Raw genomic sequence first — 16,427 nt, 5'->3', positions numbered from 1 at the left:
TCGGGATGTTTGTGGGACTGGCAATGAGGGATGGTTTCTGCTGGCTGCTCGTCTCTCTCTCTCTCTCTCTCTCTCTCTCTTTCTCTCACTTTCTCTCTCTCCAACCCACCCTCCCACCCCTCTCAAAGGGAGACTTCTTCAGATCAGCATTCAAGCCAGAACTCTCCTGAACACTCCTGTTTCAAATCCATTTGTAAAAATATTAATGTTATTAAATTGATCTTAAAATTAAGCAGACCATTTAGGAGAGCAAATCAGCAAGTACTTTGATCACGAGGGGTTCTGGATTTCTAGATATTAAAGATATCAAAGTTATGGAGCTAGAGTAAGGAAATGCCTTTGAGGTGTATCAGCCATGATCTTATTGAATGGTGGAGCCATCTGGATGGGCTGAATGGCCTACTTTTCATATTTTCTGTTTCTATTATGGCGATACTATAGCTTTAAGAGATATATTTTGTCCTGGTTTATCGTTAATGAAGACAGCCTGCTCAATATCAATAAAGTAAACAGCTTGAGAGGCCTTAGACTTTTAAAACATGTTGGCACAATAGAAGCAGCCTGAATGAGTGGGGTCAAGCTCCCACAGAACCAAGATTTTTAGATATAGCTTTCTGCAATTATTGGGGTCTTGAAGCTGGATGTGGAAGCTCTTATTCCTCTCTCTATTACAGTTAAAAACTGGTGTTCTCTTCCTGCTGCTGGATTGCATGTGAGACAATCTATTTCATGGAATTTGCCTTTGTCAAGGGTGTATTTATGGGATGTTAATATATTGAAACAGTAAACTGGCTGTAGTTTCTATACATATTATTTTGTTAAACATTTCAGTAGAATTACAGTTAAGCCTATTCTTTTATGTATGTAAGTTAGCTCGCTGAGCTGGAAGGTTTGTTTTCAGAAATTTCATCACCATGACTAGGTAACATGATCAGTGAGAGTCTCCAGTGAAGCGCTGGTGGTATGTCCCGCCTCTCTATTTACAGGACTTGATTTCTTAAGGTAGGTGATGTCATTTCCTTTTTTTTTCAAGGGAAGATAGATGGGATCTCAATCGGTGTGTTTATTGAGTTCTGGTTAGAATGCCATTCCTCTAAAAATTCTTGTGCATGTCTTTACTTCACCTGACACAGGATGTGTGTGTTGCATTCTAACCAGAGGCAAGACATACCACCAGCGCTTCACTGGAGACTCTCACTGATGATATAGAGTGGCACGGTGGCTCAGTTGTTAGCACTGCTGCCTCACAGCACCAGGGTCCCGGATTCAATTCCAGCCTTGGGTGACTGTCTGTGTGGGTCACAAAGCAACAGGACGAACCTCTGTCTCTCCACTGAGTTGGTGACAGGGATCCAGCAAGGCTGTTTGAAAGCAGGGGAAACCAGTGTTAAATTCCGAATGATCAAAGTTGGTTTGCAGCCACTCTCAGCATTCGTAGACCCAGTTCATAGCCGTAGAGTCATTGAGCTGTATAGCACGGAAACAGACCCTTCGGTCCAACCCATCCATGCTGACCAGATATCCTAAATTAATCTAGTCCCATTTGCCAGCACGTGGCCAGTATCCCTCTGAACCCTTCCTTTTCATATACCCATCCAGTTTAAAGTAGGGAAAAGCTCTACTACCCACATATCTACAAACACTAGCACTGTTGGGATTCTTTCCATGGTTATTTAATCCTTTGGATTTTGTTCTCATGGAGATCAGGGAAGATAGTAATGAGGAATGGAATGACTTTCTACATTTTTCAATTCCTGTCCTCCAATCAGCATTCTCAAGTCAGATATAGTAGTACCTCCTACTCTCCCTTTGAAATAGGTTTATGATCTGATACTTTACTATGCAGCTTCTCAGGGGATCACAGATTGGAATATTCATTAAAACCAGAAAACCTCTCAGTCCATGAATCAAACACAACGGTCCGTACCATTTCTGCTGTGCGATGGATATTTCAGAATGTCTCTTAAATCCAACCTCGGCGTAGTAGATGCTGTAGTTGAATCTTAAATTTGCATCAGTTATGTATCTCTCAAGTTTCAGGCACAAATCATTCCGAGATATTAATCCTTGCTCACAGTCAAATAGTATGTGATCTTAAATGTAAAATATTTAATATTGTAACATTGCACAGAGTCAGGTACAGTCTTCATGGAATTTGCATGAGCATTCTCATGTTAGCCCAGTCATCAACTATAAATATGGCATCAAACCAAATAACTCATGCTCTGAATCACTGCAACTGAACCTCCAGCAGCAGCTGGTGATGGTGAGGGAAAGCAGCCAGAGCAGTCAATCAGACCCTCTCTGGAAGAAACAAGGTCTTTAGGGGAGGGAGGTCTCAGGGGAAGAAGGAGCAGAAGGATTCCTCAACTCAATGTAAGCCACAGATTTAACTCCTTATAAATACACTAAATACCTCCTTGTTTAACCTTGATTTCCCTTCATCCATAGAATCCCTACAATGTGGAAACAGGCCATTTGGCCCATCACATCCACAATGATCCTCTGAAGAGCATCCCATTCAGACCCATCCCCCTGGCCTAACCCTATAGCCTTGCATTTTCCATGGTTAATGCGAGTAACATAGACATCCCTAGACACTGGGGGTAATTTCGCATGCCCAATCCATCTAGCTTGCAGGTCTTTGGACTGTGGGTGGAAACCGAAGCATCTGATGGAAACCTACGCAGATACGGGGAGAACGCTCATGTTTGTAATGATCTGACGCTGGTGGAATAATGAACTCTGCTTCATGATCTTCGGGACATCCGTGTGTTCGATGTCATGTTATATGACTACTGAGGATTGCTAAATGTCAAGTGTAAAGATTTGTAAAGTATGAATGTGCCAGATTCCAATTTAGAGCTATGACTTATTTCACCATCTGGAGGACACACTTTGATCCCAATTTGAAAGGGCTGGGTCCTGTTGCACTGCTCTGCCATTTAAAATGAGCCCCTCTGAAAGGTCTATCAAAACCACTTTTGTTTGGCAATCTACCTTTTTTTTTAAAAATTAGTTCATGGAATATCGGTGTTATTGGCTAGCCCCCAGGCCTGTCTCGACTTGTCCTTGAGAAAGTCATGATGCACTGCTTTCTTAAATCTCTGCAGTCCTTGGGGTACTGGTTTGCTCACAATGCTGTTCGTGAGGGAGGTCTAGGAATTTGATCCAGTAACAATGATAGAACAGCAACACAGTGGGGAACATGGTGTTCCCAAGCATTTGCTGTCTTTAACATTTTATTGAAGTTAGGAGAAAGTGAGGACTGCAGATGCTGGGGATCAGAGTCGATGAGTGTGGTGCTGGAAAAGCACAGCCGGTCAGGCAGCATCCGAGGAGCAGGAGATTCAACGGTTCAGGCTTACGCTTGAAACCTCAATTCTCCTGTTCCTCGGATGCTGCCTGACCGGCTGTGCTTTTCCAGCACCACACTCTTCAACTTTTGTTGAAGTTGCAGGTTTGGAAGATGCTGACAAAGGAGGTGTGTGAAGTTGCTGCAAGTACATCTTGTAGATGGTACACACTGCTGCTACTGATGTCAGTGATGGAGCACGTAGATGTTTGTGGGTGTGGTGCCAATCAAGCAAGCTGCTTTGTCCTAGATGATGTCAAGCTTTTTGAGGGTTGTTTGAGCTGCATCCATCCAAACAAGTGCAGAATATTCCATCATATTCCTGACTTGTGCATTGTAAATGGGAGATAGGCCTACTGTATCTATAAGACTAGTCCAATTCAGTTTATGGTCAATGGTAACCCCCAGGAATTTGAAGAGCTCAGGGCTGTCTCTTTCTCAGATAACAAGTGACAAATATGGCTGTTCCTTTCTGAGGCCAATCCTGGTCACCTGGATCAAAGATGGAGCTGAATATTGCTCATTCACCCATAAATTAACAAAACAAACCCAATTACAACGGGGGAGGAAATATTATAATCAATTTGTTCAGAGATGGTATTACACACCTCTGGAATAGGTAGGACTTGAATCTGGCTCTCCTGGCTGAGAGGTAGGCATATTACCATTGTGCTACAAGTCTATTCCCACCCCAAAGAAACTCAGCAAGTCTGGCAACATCAGTGGAGAGAGAAACAAAGTTAGTCTTTCTAATGTAAATTCATTTTTGTTTTGCCTGAACTGGGACTTACTTGAATTTATGAATGCTTTGATTGTTTGCTGTCCTTCCAACGTCTCCAGAGAGCCTGTTGCAACCAGCTCCTTCAGCACTAGAGGAATAGACAAAACTGTTTGAATAATTTTCAGTTTACAACATGGTACATGTGATGCCATTCAGATTATGTTTTCTGTTGTGGGTGCATGTTTTCCAGTGTGTCATATAATTCCAATAGAACCATAGAAAGTCTACAATGCTGAAAGAGGCCATTCAGCCCATTGAGTCTGCACCAACCCTCTGGAGAGAAACAAAACAGACCCACCCTGTACCATGGCCTATCCAGCTAACCTGCACACCTTTGGAATGTGGGAGGAAACTGGAGCACCCAGAGGAAGTCCACCCGAGACTGGAATTGAACACGGAGCCCTGGCGCTGTGAACCACCGTGCATTGTCATTATCTGATGCTCCCAGGGTGTGACAAGAGCTACAACTGGGAGGACATTTGGAGATCTGTAGAACCAGAGAAGTCACAGAAAACAGCCTCCCAACCTAATCCCATTTTGCAGCTTTTGGCCGATAGCCCTGCAAGTTACAGGAGTATGGCCAGTCTGCTGGCTTATTGGTGACAATTTACAGAGAAGGCCCAAGTGAATCAGAGAGTCTGCATAGAGAAGAACAAACTCTCTCAGCCTTTGGACTGGGCGAGTTGTGTGTGCATTGTCCAGCTCCCCTCCTGCCAGGAACTGAGCCAGAGCGCTTTCTGTATTCAGGTCTCCACTGGTTGGTCCATATGAATGGGGCATTTCTGGTCTCAGTTGATCACTAGCACCCCCCTGTGTTCCAATTTTGTGCTGCAGATGGCTCAGGTCTGCCTAAGGTTGTGCCAGTTCCTACCATCTTTGCCAGGGATAAAAACCCATTTGGGTCTCAAATGTCCCAAAGAGAAGGAAATCTGCCATCCTTAGCTGGTGAGGCCATGTGACCCCAGACCCACAGCAATTGGTTGACACTTAACTGCCCTCTGGGCAATTAGGGATGGGCAATAAATGCTAACCCGGCCAGCAATGCCCTCATCCCGTGAGCGAGAGAGCAAAATTGCAAAACGACTAATATTTTTGCATTAAGAAGGAAGATTTGAATTTATATAGCACCACACAAGACCACTAGGCACCCCTAAAGTGTTTCACAACCAGTGGATTTTATGAAGATTTTTCACTGTTACAGTGCACAAAGTATTGCAGCCAAGTTATACACAGCAAGATCCCAGGGACAGCACCGTGGTTACTGCCATCTGAACAATCCGGTCTGTGGAGCATCATGTTGGATGGGGCTATTTGTGGCCCAGGTTTGCTGCCCCATCATCCTTTACAAGTTTGGGAGGGAGGTGGGACATACAAGGCCCCCTTCGTCTGACAGGGTCGAGGATACCAATTCCTGATTTTAATGAAAAGTGGCTCTTGTTTTAAACAACCAGCTCTCCCACCAAGTCCCTCTGACATCGTCATAGCAGGCATGCTTCTATTTTAACCCTTTCAGCCCCTTGCAGAGCTGAAACTCTGGGTTTGGGGACTGATTAAGGGGTAAATATTCATCAAAACGTCAAGGCAAACTCCCACACACTTCTTTGGAATGGTCCCGCAGGGATTTCTGTATTTATGTGAGAGTGCAGAGAGGGTTCTCAGTTTAATATGTCATCAGGAAGCCACAGCCTCTGACAGTACAACCCTCTGTCAGTGCTGCAATGCAGTGTCAGCCTGGAACTTGTGTTGAAGGGCAGGCTACAGTTACAGGAGTTACATGTAGCATGACCCTGCCTGTGGGGCTGAGGGTGCAAAAGCAGTCACTGTTTGGGCTATTCAGAGGATGATGCCCCTGGCAAGGAAATTAATTTTTTGAATAAAAGGGTCGTTTCAGCAAAGCAGCTCCTCCACCGAGTATCTGTAGACTCCTGTAATATTCCTGCAGGGAGGAGGTGCTGTCACTCTTCGTGAAGCCCTGCTCCCAGCTCTGGAACTGGCCACTGTCGGTGCGGAGAGCCACTGGGAAGTTTCATAGTGTTATACAACATGGAAACAGACCTTTCGGTCCAACCAGTCCACACCGAACATAATCCCAAATTAAACTGGTCCCACCTGCCAGCTCCTGGCCCATATCCCTCCAAACCTTTCTTATTCATGAACTTAAATGTGTCTTTTAAACGTTGTAACTGTACCTGATCCCGTTACTTTCTCAGGAAGTTCATGCCACACGTGAACCATCCTCTCTATAAAACAAATTATCCCTCATGTCTTTTTAAATCTCTCCTCTCATCTTAAAAATACACCCCCTTGTCTTGAAATGCCCCATCCTAGTCAAAAGACCCCTACAATTAACTCTATCTATGCCCCTCATGATTTTATAGAGCTCTAATCTCCCATTCTAGGGAAAAGACACCTTCCATTAACCCTATTTATACCTTCATGATTTTATAAAGCTGTCTAAGGACACCTCTTAACCTCCTATACTCTAGTGAAAAAAACGTCCTAGCCTCTCCAACCTTTCTTTATAACTTTAACTTTATAACTTATTGTGGGTGGCACGGTGGCTCAGTGGTTAGAATTGCTGCCTCACAGCGCCAGGGAGGCGCTGAGATTCCAGCCTCGGATGACTGTCTGTGTGGAGTTTGCACATTCTCCCCGTGTCTGCGTGGGCTTCCTCCGGGTGCTTCAGTTTCCCCCCAAAGTCCAAAGATGTGCAGGTTAGGTGAATTGGCCATGCTAAATTGCCTGTAGTGTTAGGTGCATTAGTCAGAGGGAAATGGGTCAGTGTGGACATGTTGGTCTGAAGGGCCTATTTCCACACTGTAGGAAATCTAATCTAATCTAAACCTTCCATACCCAGCAACATCTGGTCAATCTCTTCTGAATCCTCTCCAGCTTAGTAATATCCTTCATATAGCAGGGCAACCAGAACTGCACACAGTAATCCAGAGGAGGCCTCTCCAATGTCCTGTACAACCTCAACATGACTTCCCAACTCCTCTGGTCAAAGGTCTGAGCAATGAAGGCAAGTGTGCTGTCTACCTGTGATGCAAACTTCAAAGAATTATGTACCTGAACCCCTAGGTCCTTTCATTCTACAACATTACCCAAGACCCTACCATTAATTGTACAAATCCTGCTCCTCTTCTCATCTTAAATATCCAATGGACTTCAAAGCAATTTTGTGCTAATGCAGTTAGTCTTCGAGTTGTACATTCTAGTGTGTTTGATACTTTGTGTTGTACACAGCTCTAATAATCCTTACATCCTGCACAGTATTTCTCACTATGTTTCTAACTGATCCAATGCTGGTTCTTCGAACAAGGCTGTATCCAGGGGAAATCTTGTATTTTCCTGGACTGGCAGAGGTGTGTCTCGGTGATGTCCAGTTTGCGTTGGTGCATTTTGCCACTAACAATCACTTGGTGATTGGCACTCTGGCAACCCACTGTTGCAGTGATTGGGTTGTATTTCTGGGCTTGCAACAGTCATTTTTAAATTTTGTTCTCAGGAAGTGGGTAGAGACAAGGACACATTTACTGTCTACCTTATGCTTCCTTGAAAAAGACACTTCTAATTCTCCTCAGAAGGTTACACTGGGCTATTTTTCTTGGAATTAATCATTCTTTATACAACTGAATGGCATACTAGCCCATTTCAAAGAGCAATTATAGTGGACACATGGAGTCATACAGCACAGAAAACCCCAGTGTTAATCATTTGACCAAATGTCTCTCAAATGGTCATAAATCTGGCAAAGCACAGCATCCCAGAGGCTGACTGATGCTGAGACACTGAGTAAGTTTAAGGAGGGGAGAGACAGGTTTTTCATTAGTTGAAGAGTTATGGGGGACAGGCAAGAAAGTGGAGTTGAGTCTAAGCTGAGATCAGCCATGATCATATTAAATGGCACTGCAGACTTGAGGGGCTGAATGGCTTACTCCTCCTCCTTGTTCTTATGAATCTAATTGGCTGCCCAGAGTGTGGAGGAGGTTGGGAGTCCTGCAGTCCTGATTCAGCCTATGTGCTGGCCAGGGTGTCTGGAGGGACGCCATGTTTCTGTTGGTGGGAATGGAGTGGTGGCAGGAGAATATTCAGAAAGGAATGGGAAGCGGTGGCGAAGTCTGCATTCTCTTCCGCCTCGCCGAGGTAGTCCTCACATTCAATAACATTTCCTTTAACTCCTCCCATTTCCTCCAAATCCAGGTGGTGGCCATGGGCACTCATCCAATGCACCATCCTTAAACACTTCGGCCAACTCCAACTAGACCCCACCACCAAGAACATCTTCCCCTCCCCACCCCTCACTGCCTTCCATAAGGACCGTTCCCTTTGACAGTCCGTGGTTCACACCACTCTCCCCACCGACCGCCCCCCCAAAACCCCCAGGTACCTCCCCCGCAACCGGAAAAGATGCAAAACCTGCTGATACACCAACCCCCCCTCACCTCCATCCAGGGCCCCAAACAGTTCTTCCAGGTGAGACAGAGGTTCACCTGCCTCTCTTCCAACCTAGTTTACTGCATCAGGTGCTCCCAACGTGGTCTTCTCTACTTAGGGGACGGTTCACTGAGCATCGCAGCTGGGACCGCAGGGGCCAACCAGACATCTCAGTCAGCACCCATTTCAATTCCCCCACTAACTCCCTTTCTGACATGACCATCCTTGGCCACCTCCAATGCCACAACAAACCACACTGCAAACTGAAGGAATAACACCTCCTCTTCCGCCTGGGCACCCTACAGCCTAAAAAACTCAACATTGAGTTCTCCAATTTCTAACAACCTCCCTTCCCATCCCCTGACTCCCTTCCCAGCCCTTCCCCCCTCCACTTGCCAATTCCCCCAGCCACTGAACTGATTCATACCTCCCATTGACCAACTAGGTCGTACCCTCTACATGTCTTTACCTATCCCCACTTCACCACCCTGCCCCCACCACCCACTTTATCTGCAGCTCCCCTCTCTCACCCACCCCCTATCCTGAAGAAGGGTTACACCCGAAACATCAACTTCTCCAGCTCCTGATGCTGCCTGGCTTGCTGTGTGCTTCCAGCCTCCTGCCTGTCTAGTTTAGATCCCAGCATCTGCAGTTTTTTTGTCTTTCTCCCTCTGAAGACTTGTGAACAGTCTCATAAGAAGTTTAATGACTATATGTAAATGAACGCACTTTCAAGTGATGAGTGCTACCCACTGCCCCATTGATCTCCCACATTACTGAATGCAGCACATCCCTCGAATGTGGGACTCATGCGTAATACCCAGACCATCCTCTACACCCTCTGTCACTTTCATGTCTCACACCCTAAAGTTGTGCACCTCTTTCTGCAGATGACTCCTTTCCCATTTGGAAATATTTCCAACTCTTGTAAACTCTCAACAAATATCTGACACCAACTGCTTTGGGAAGCGAGAAATTGCAAACCAACTTCTCAAAACTCAATAGTTTTGGCATGTGATTTTGGGCATAGACTCAATATTTCTCAATTTTTGCTATACCTATCACCCAAGGCAAGCTCCTGCCTCCCTTCCACTTCAAGAGAAATTAACGTGTAGCTACCTGATGAAGGAGCAACACTCTGAAAGCTAGTGCTTCCAAATAAACCTGTTAGACTATAACCTGGTGTTGTGTGATTTTTAACTGTGTAATTAGTCAGTACAAATTGCTTCACAGAAATGACGATAAGATTTAATCCCAGGTGACATCAAGTGGCACTAGTTGGCTACAATTCACAAAGTCAATCCCTGCTGTTAGGTTAGACAAGGGCACAGACCTAATTCCCTCTCATCTTGAACAGTAAGTATTCATTGATATACAATGCTGCCTTTCTTGGGTGATTTTGGGGGGGGGCAAGGTTTCACCAATCACACAGTAATTACAATCTCCTGCTGTATTTGCGTGACATGGATTTGTACTGTGTTCACTAAAATAAAGTCCCTGTATCGAGGCTGGTGCTGCATCCATTGGAATGTGTCACAGTTCCATGTGGAGGCATGTCATGGCCGACCTGTATGGTAACCCATCAAGAGTTGAATGCTTTACACAGATGTTATTGGGAGACCAGGACTACCTTCTGGAACAATGGTCCGTTCCCCCTGACTGAGACTGAGCAAAATCCATTCTTCAACCAGGGATGTCACAGAGTAGGCGACAGACCTCCTGAAGGTGGGGCGAGTGGTATTTGCAGTAGACTCCAGATGGAGAGCGCTCGATAATCCTTGCATTTGCACAACTGGAGCAAGCAATGAGGGAGGTGATAGAGGCTGAAGAGTTGGGAGAGTGAACACAGACCTCAGAGGAGGAGCAGGAAGAACATCATCTTCTGCATGATCGCGTGTTGGTTACTCCAAGCCAAACCAGGCTGAATTAACACCTGAATAGGTGAAGTGATCTCTTGTTGATTTGTTTGAAATACAGATCCCCATCTGTTCCCAAAGGATCTGTTCCCCTTTTCTTTTGCTGTTGGTGAATAAAAGTGAATATTTTCACCTGTTAAAGTCCTTCCAGTATGTGACATTTCCATGTTGAACTTTGAGAAGATGGTAGGTTACACCGAGCACTGGGGAAACAGCAGGATTCAAGTAGACAGGGTAGTAAGATGGGATGACATTAAGAGTGGCTAACTTGTGTAGTTTAATACCGTTCTGAGTGAGCTCTTGCATTTCAAATGAAGTGTCTGCTACACTCTCAGAAACACTTATTTTGTCTCCCCTTCCACTGAGTGCACTATGAAGAGTAACTCCTGACTGGCAGCACTGAACTGGGTGCACAACCCAGCTTTAAAAATGGCACTGGCATTGGGAATATCAAGAGGTTCTGGCATTGGCGAGAGGGAAAATACCATGAGATGGGCACCATAAAGGCCTAGAGCTCAGCTAATGAGGGGAGCTGCAGAGAATAATGAGAGTAAACCATCCAGTTCCCACAGAGAGAAACCATTCACAAATATTTCCTGAACAGACACTTGAGCCCTTTGTCCCATAGGCAATGGGGTAATGTATTCCACACACCCTTTGTGCCATTTCTTCAGTTACATACACTGCTACCTCATACCTGAGCATGATTTGCGCAAAAGCTGCAAATTTGCACATTACTCAAATTTCCTCAAAATCCGCTTTAGGATTTTCAAGAAGTGTCAAAATACTCTTCATCCTCAACACCTGAAATGAAATGCAGAAGAAATTTCCATCCCAACCTCGTCACCATCGTCCTCTTGTGTATTGCACAAGATTAACGTGTACAGTAGATTCACACCATTAGCCAGCATTGAACTAACTTCACTGTAGTCTCTCTGTTCAGAAAGTTCAATTAAAGTCCAGTTTTCGTCAATTCACACCCGTTTATTTCTTACTGTATACCCTCCACTCATTGAGTCTGATCTTCGCTAATCTGTGGTTTAAAGACAAATATTAACAGAAGACTTGTTTTCTGGATTAGAACGGACATTCTATATTTGTGCAGTTTAATAGGTTGCACGTTTTCACCACTTGAGGAACTCACTGTTTACGGGTGTTTCGAAGAACGTAAAGGTAGAACTATATAATAAATTTCTCAACTCCTCCAACGTAGTACACTGAGCGAAGTATCGATCCAGCATTACTGAACCACATCTCAAACCTCATCCAGAATTGGGCCATCCAATCCATTCTTCTCCAAAGAGTATATGGCAAGTCCCTGGAGCCCCTCCAAACAAAACCCACCAACACTGACCCTCTTGTAACACTAATGATGTGTCCCTCTGACTACTAGATTAGCACAGGCCATCAGTGCATCCAAGTACAGGTCACATCCCTGTAACTGGGACCAACAACACTACCAATCCTGAGTGTCTCAGGTTGTAGATATTTTCTACATCAACCGTTGCAGAGATTTTATGATGCATCCCTTGAATCCCTAGTCTTCTGGCTCAAAGATACAGACACTAACATTATACCACAAGAGCGTTCAATTCTCCGGATGGATCTTGTACTTAATGTCCTCTAGGTAACTGTCTTAAACAATGCATCTGTTGCACCTCACCCTTTGCACAATCACTGAATTTTGCATCCATCACACCTCCCATGTAGCATCATTGACTACAAAGAAGTATTTTTGTCCCCTGGTGTGGAAACCATTTGTTGAAGTACAGACTTAGGAATGGCAATGCTGAGGTTTACCTGTGTGTTCACAGTTGGGTCCTGTATACTCAGGACAGCATTTCCACTCCAAGGATGTCACAATCATTTGCTTCACCTTGTACATGGGTCTTAGAGCCGGTTGGTACCTAAACAACAATTTACATCTTAAAACCTAGATTTACAAACACATCATCAAAACACAGTAGAAGCTGAGATATTGAAGCCGATGACCAAAGCCTTGGTCAAAAAGGCAGAATTTTATTTACAGCTGGTGTTAAATAGGCAGGAGTTAGAGAGGTGGAAAAGTTTAGGGAAGGAATTCCAGGGCTTGGAACCTGGACATCTGAATGCAGGACAGCTAATGAAGGAGCAATTAAAACCTAAGGTTCTGCAGAGGCTCATCAGGAGCGTGGAGACCCTGAAGGTCTATCAGGTTGGAGGAGGTTTCAGAGCCAGGGAGGATTGCAGGATTTGAAAACATGGAGGTGAGTATTAAAATTGATGCGTCAGTGGACAAGGAGCCAAACCGGGTCAGTGAGCAGGGGGGTGATGAGTGAGTGGGACTTGGTCCAGTAACAGAGTTTTGGGGAACCTCATGGTGATGTAGGGTGTTGGTGGGAGGCTAAATCCATGAAATCAGAGACTGGGTGGGGGATAGAAAAGCACAGACTGATCTGAACAGTGAGGAAAATGTTTTGCATTTGAGATGCCCCTGTGCTCTTCTGAAATAGATGGATTACCATTTTGTTCTTGTAATGATTGAGAATTCCACATCTTACCTACTTAATGCTTTTTCAAACTTCAGAATCAAATCTGTCACCCTCCACAGCCCTCAAGACTTAAACATTGTCACAGAAACTCTTTTTTCCTGGATACATGAGGTGACGTTGTTACTGAGAGGGTCATGGGGCTACTCACATATTTTTCAGTGGCTCATTGCCGCCACCCCCACCCCCCTCCCCCACCCCACCCCAGTGAACAACCTCAAGGCTAGCTCCATGAGCTGTTGAACACCTTCACTCTGAGAGAGCAGAGTTGGTCATGTAGCCAGCCAATGCCAGTGGTGCTGTTCATCGACTGCAAGGTATCAGAATATCTGCTGGAGATTGGAAGGTCTGCAAGGTTCATATCAGCAATGGTGCTCTAAGGTCAAACCTTGGCTGCAGGTTCAGGTTAAATCGCAGGATTAAATCAAATACAAATTTCCAGGTCTCTTACTAAACACACCCAGCCTCCAATTCTATAGCTCACAAGCATCCTTCAGGGTCCGCATCCTCTAGTCCACTGGACACCTCCATCGATACACTCAACATTGCCTTGTCTCCCACTCCTTTAGAGAAATCACTCACTGTACAAGATGCAAGCCCTTCACTCTCCAGTGTCCAGTGTGAAATCTGGGTTGGTACTTACACCACCCTTGGGCAATTCACCATCCCATTTATACAGGGCTCCACAGCTCTTTGGACAAATCGCTCGACTCCACATGAAACCACCGTAGAGGACAATTTGGATTTCACAAAGGCACACCAGTTCCTAAAACAAGGGGAGAAAAAGAAATGTGTAGACTGTTCCAAGGGTTATATTTATAGAAATTAATGGTTCTTTGCATTATCTAACATGTAAAAATAATTCTGAAATTCTAAGATCAATAATGGTTCAGAGATGTGTGGGTTAGGTGCATTAGTCACGGGTAAATGTAGAGTTAGGGGAATGAGTCTGGGTGGGTTTCTGTTTGGAAGGATTGGTGTGGACTTGGGCCTAATGGCTTGGTTTCCACGCTGTAGAGATTCTATGGGTAATCAAACCTAAGTTCTTAAAGTCTTCTTTAACAGTCATCAAAGACACATTGAGATTCCAAAAACTGAGATTGCAAAGTTGAGGTTGGTAATATAATCAATGACTGATTTCTGTAATAAATGAAAGAATGATTTGTACAGACTTCCTCAAAAGGGATAAGTGCGTGCCTTCTGTAACAATTGATGATGATCCCTATAGTGAAAATAGGGGGCAGTGTTCCACGGCTGGAAACAAGGCCATTTTCATTGGGAGTAGGCTTTGCACCTTGTAAATAGTGGAACTGGATTATCAAGAGTGAACCCAAGGGTCAGAGGTTAGTGAACTGCAGTCAACATAGATTGAGAGAAGGTGTTCCTGTTTAGCCAATGTCCTTGATTGTTTTTTGACCAGTGAATTGTGGAAAACCATCATGTACTCAGACTCCTGACTCATCGATGTTCTGCACAAAAGATTTTAGTTAAACACTCAATGTTAAAGGAATTGAGGATAAATCTTGGGAAGGGATAATAAATTGAGTGATTGAGTAGATGCTGGTTAAATGGGGTATGTCACAATATTTTATTTAGAGTGGTGCTGGAAATGCACAGCAGGTCAGGCAGCATCCGAGGAGCAGGAAAATTGACGGTTCAGGCAGGAGCCCTTCATCAGGAATTCTTGATGAAGGGCTCCTGTCCGAAATGTTGATTTTCCTGCTCCTTGGATGCTGCCTGACCTGCTGTGCATTTCCAGCACCACTCTAAGCTTGACTCTAATCTCCAGCATCTGCAGTCCTCACTTTTGCCTACAATATTTTATTTGTTATTCATTGATGGGATGTGAGTGTCACTGGCCAATTATTATCCATCCCTAATTGTCCAGAGTGCAGTAAAGAGTCAACCCACGTTGTGAATGGTTTGAAGTGGGTCAAACTAGGGAAGGAGTGTAGATTTCCTTCCTGTAAGAGACCATGTATTTTTAGTTCTTTTGGGACTAATCAGGATACTGATTAAGGATGATCAGCCATGATCATATTGAATGGTGGTGCAGGCTCGAAGGGCAGAATGGCCTACTCCTGCACCTATTGTCTATTGTCTATTGTCTAAAAACTGCCCTTTACCAGGAAAACTTGACAATGTGAAAGATCAGGTGCTGGCCCATATTGTCGATCTGTACAGTACAATGTTGCTTCTTGAAGTAGTAAGCACAAACATTGGAGGCTGAATGGCGCAGAAAAACCTTTGGGCTGAGGTAATTCTGCCTGACAACTGCCTTTGGTTGAGGTGGTGAGTGTTAAAGGGCTGTAGGTGCTAAGAGCATGCAATTACGGGAAATAAGATATGTATAGCTTACAAACGAAAACCATCTTTCGCTCCCTCTCTCTTTAAGAGACAGAAAACCCAAGAAAAATTAAAAGAAAGGTCTTTTATTTTATTTATTCCATGTTCAACTGATCAACCATCAAACTCGAGAATGACTGTCCCTCTACAGTATGTCATTATTGCAAAAATAAAAAGGATTGTGGAGGAAAAAATAACTTTCCTCCTGTCTTCTGAACCTTCAGGATTTTGCTTACCCTGTATCTACACTGTTTCACTCCAGTATATGTGTTAAATCATTTGTATTTTGTCTGTCTTAATCATGGGTGTGTGTGCGCGCATGCATGTGCATGTGGGGATTTGAAGGGTATAGTATAAGTTACATGAAACTAGCTCAGAAATTCAGAGGGGTCTGGGGGTCTTTGTGCATGAAGCACAGAAGGTCAGTATTCAAGTACGGCTAGTAATGAGGAAAGCTAACAGAATGTTACCAGTTGAGGGGAATTGAATAAAAACTAGAGAGGTTATACTTCAGTTATTTAGGGCATTAGTTACACACGTTTGGAGGGCTGTGTACAGCATTGGTCATCTTATTTAAGATGTTAAATGCATTGGACGCAATTCAGAGAAGATTTACTAGAATACCTAAAATGGCAAGTTGTCTTATGAAGAAATAGTAAATAGACTGGGCTTCTACCTGTTGGAGTTTAGAAGCATGAGAGGTGACTTGATTGAAACAAATAGAATCCTGAGGGGTCTTGACAGAGTTGATGGAGGGATCGTTTTCTCTTTCTAGAACTAGGAGCTACTGTTTAAAAATCAAGGGTCTCCTGTGTAAAACTGAGAATAACAATTTTTTTTCCCCTCAGAACATTAAGAGTCTTTGGAACTGTTGAAGAAAACTCTCAAGACTCGGACCTTGCGAACTGATTCGTTTATCACACGATGTATCATGGGGAATTCACCATCCTAACTGTGGCTCGGTGTTATTCCGAAGTACATCAGGATACTACAGGATTATATAGAGAAAACAGATAGGAGCTGACTGTTAATTACACAGTTTGGCATGCTGACAAGTTGGTACT

The 16,427-nt window shown here is 44.2% G+C and overlaps 1 protein-coding gene across 3 annotated transcripts in view; it reads right to left on the bottom strand.

The window, feature by feature from the left end:
* The window catches only part of LOC122541762 (multimerin-2), a 47,296-nt gene that overhangs the window by 17,880 nt on the left and 12,989 nt on the right, over positions 1-16,427 (bottom strand). For 2 of the 3 annotated variants that reach the window (XM_043678711.2, XM_043678712.2), the window contains exons 2-4: positions 13,661-13,783; positions 12,290-12,396; positions 4,147-4,224 (exon numbers count right to left, since the gene is read on the bottom strand). In XM_043678711.2, the coding sequence (XP_043534646.2) occupies positions 4,147-4,224; positions 12,290-12,396; positions 13,661-13,783 (308 nt within the window). The remainder of the gene's footprint in view (positions 1-4,146; positions 4,225-12,289; positions 12,397-13,660; positions 13,784-16,427) is intronic. The other variant, XM_087982398.1, reaches the window with a different exon arrangement.

The sequence above is a fragment of the Chiloscyllium plagiosum genome, unplaced genomic scaffold, assembly GCF_037043375.1.
Source record: "Chiloscyllium plagiosum isolate Xiang-an unplaced genomic scaffold, Cpla_swu_hap1 HiC_scaffold_43, whole genome shotgun sequence".
In the NCBI taxonomy this organism is placed as follows: Eukaryota; Metazoa; Chordata; class Chondrichthyes; order Orectolobiformes; family Hemiscylliidae; genus Chiloscyllium; species Chiloscyllium plagiosum.
Note: the sequence above shows the minus strand (reverse complement) of the source record. Positions and strands in the feature narration are given on the sequence as shown.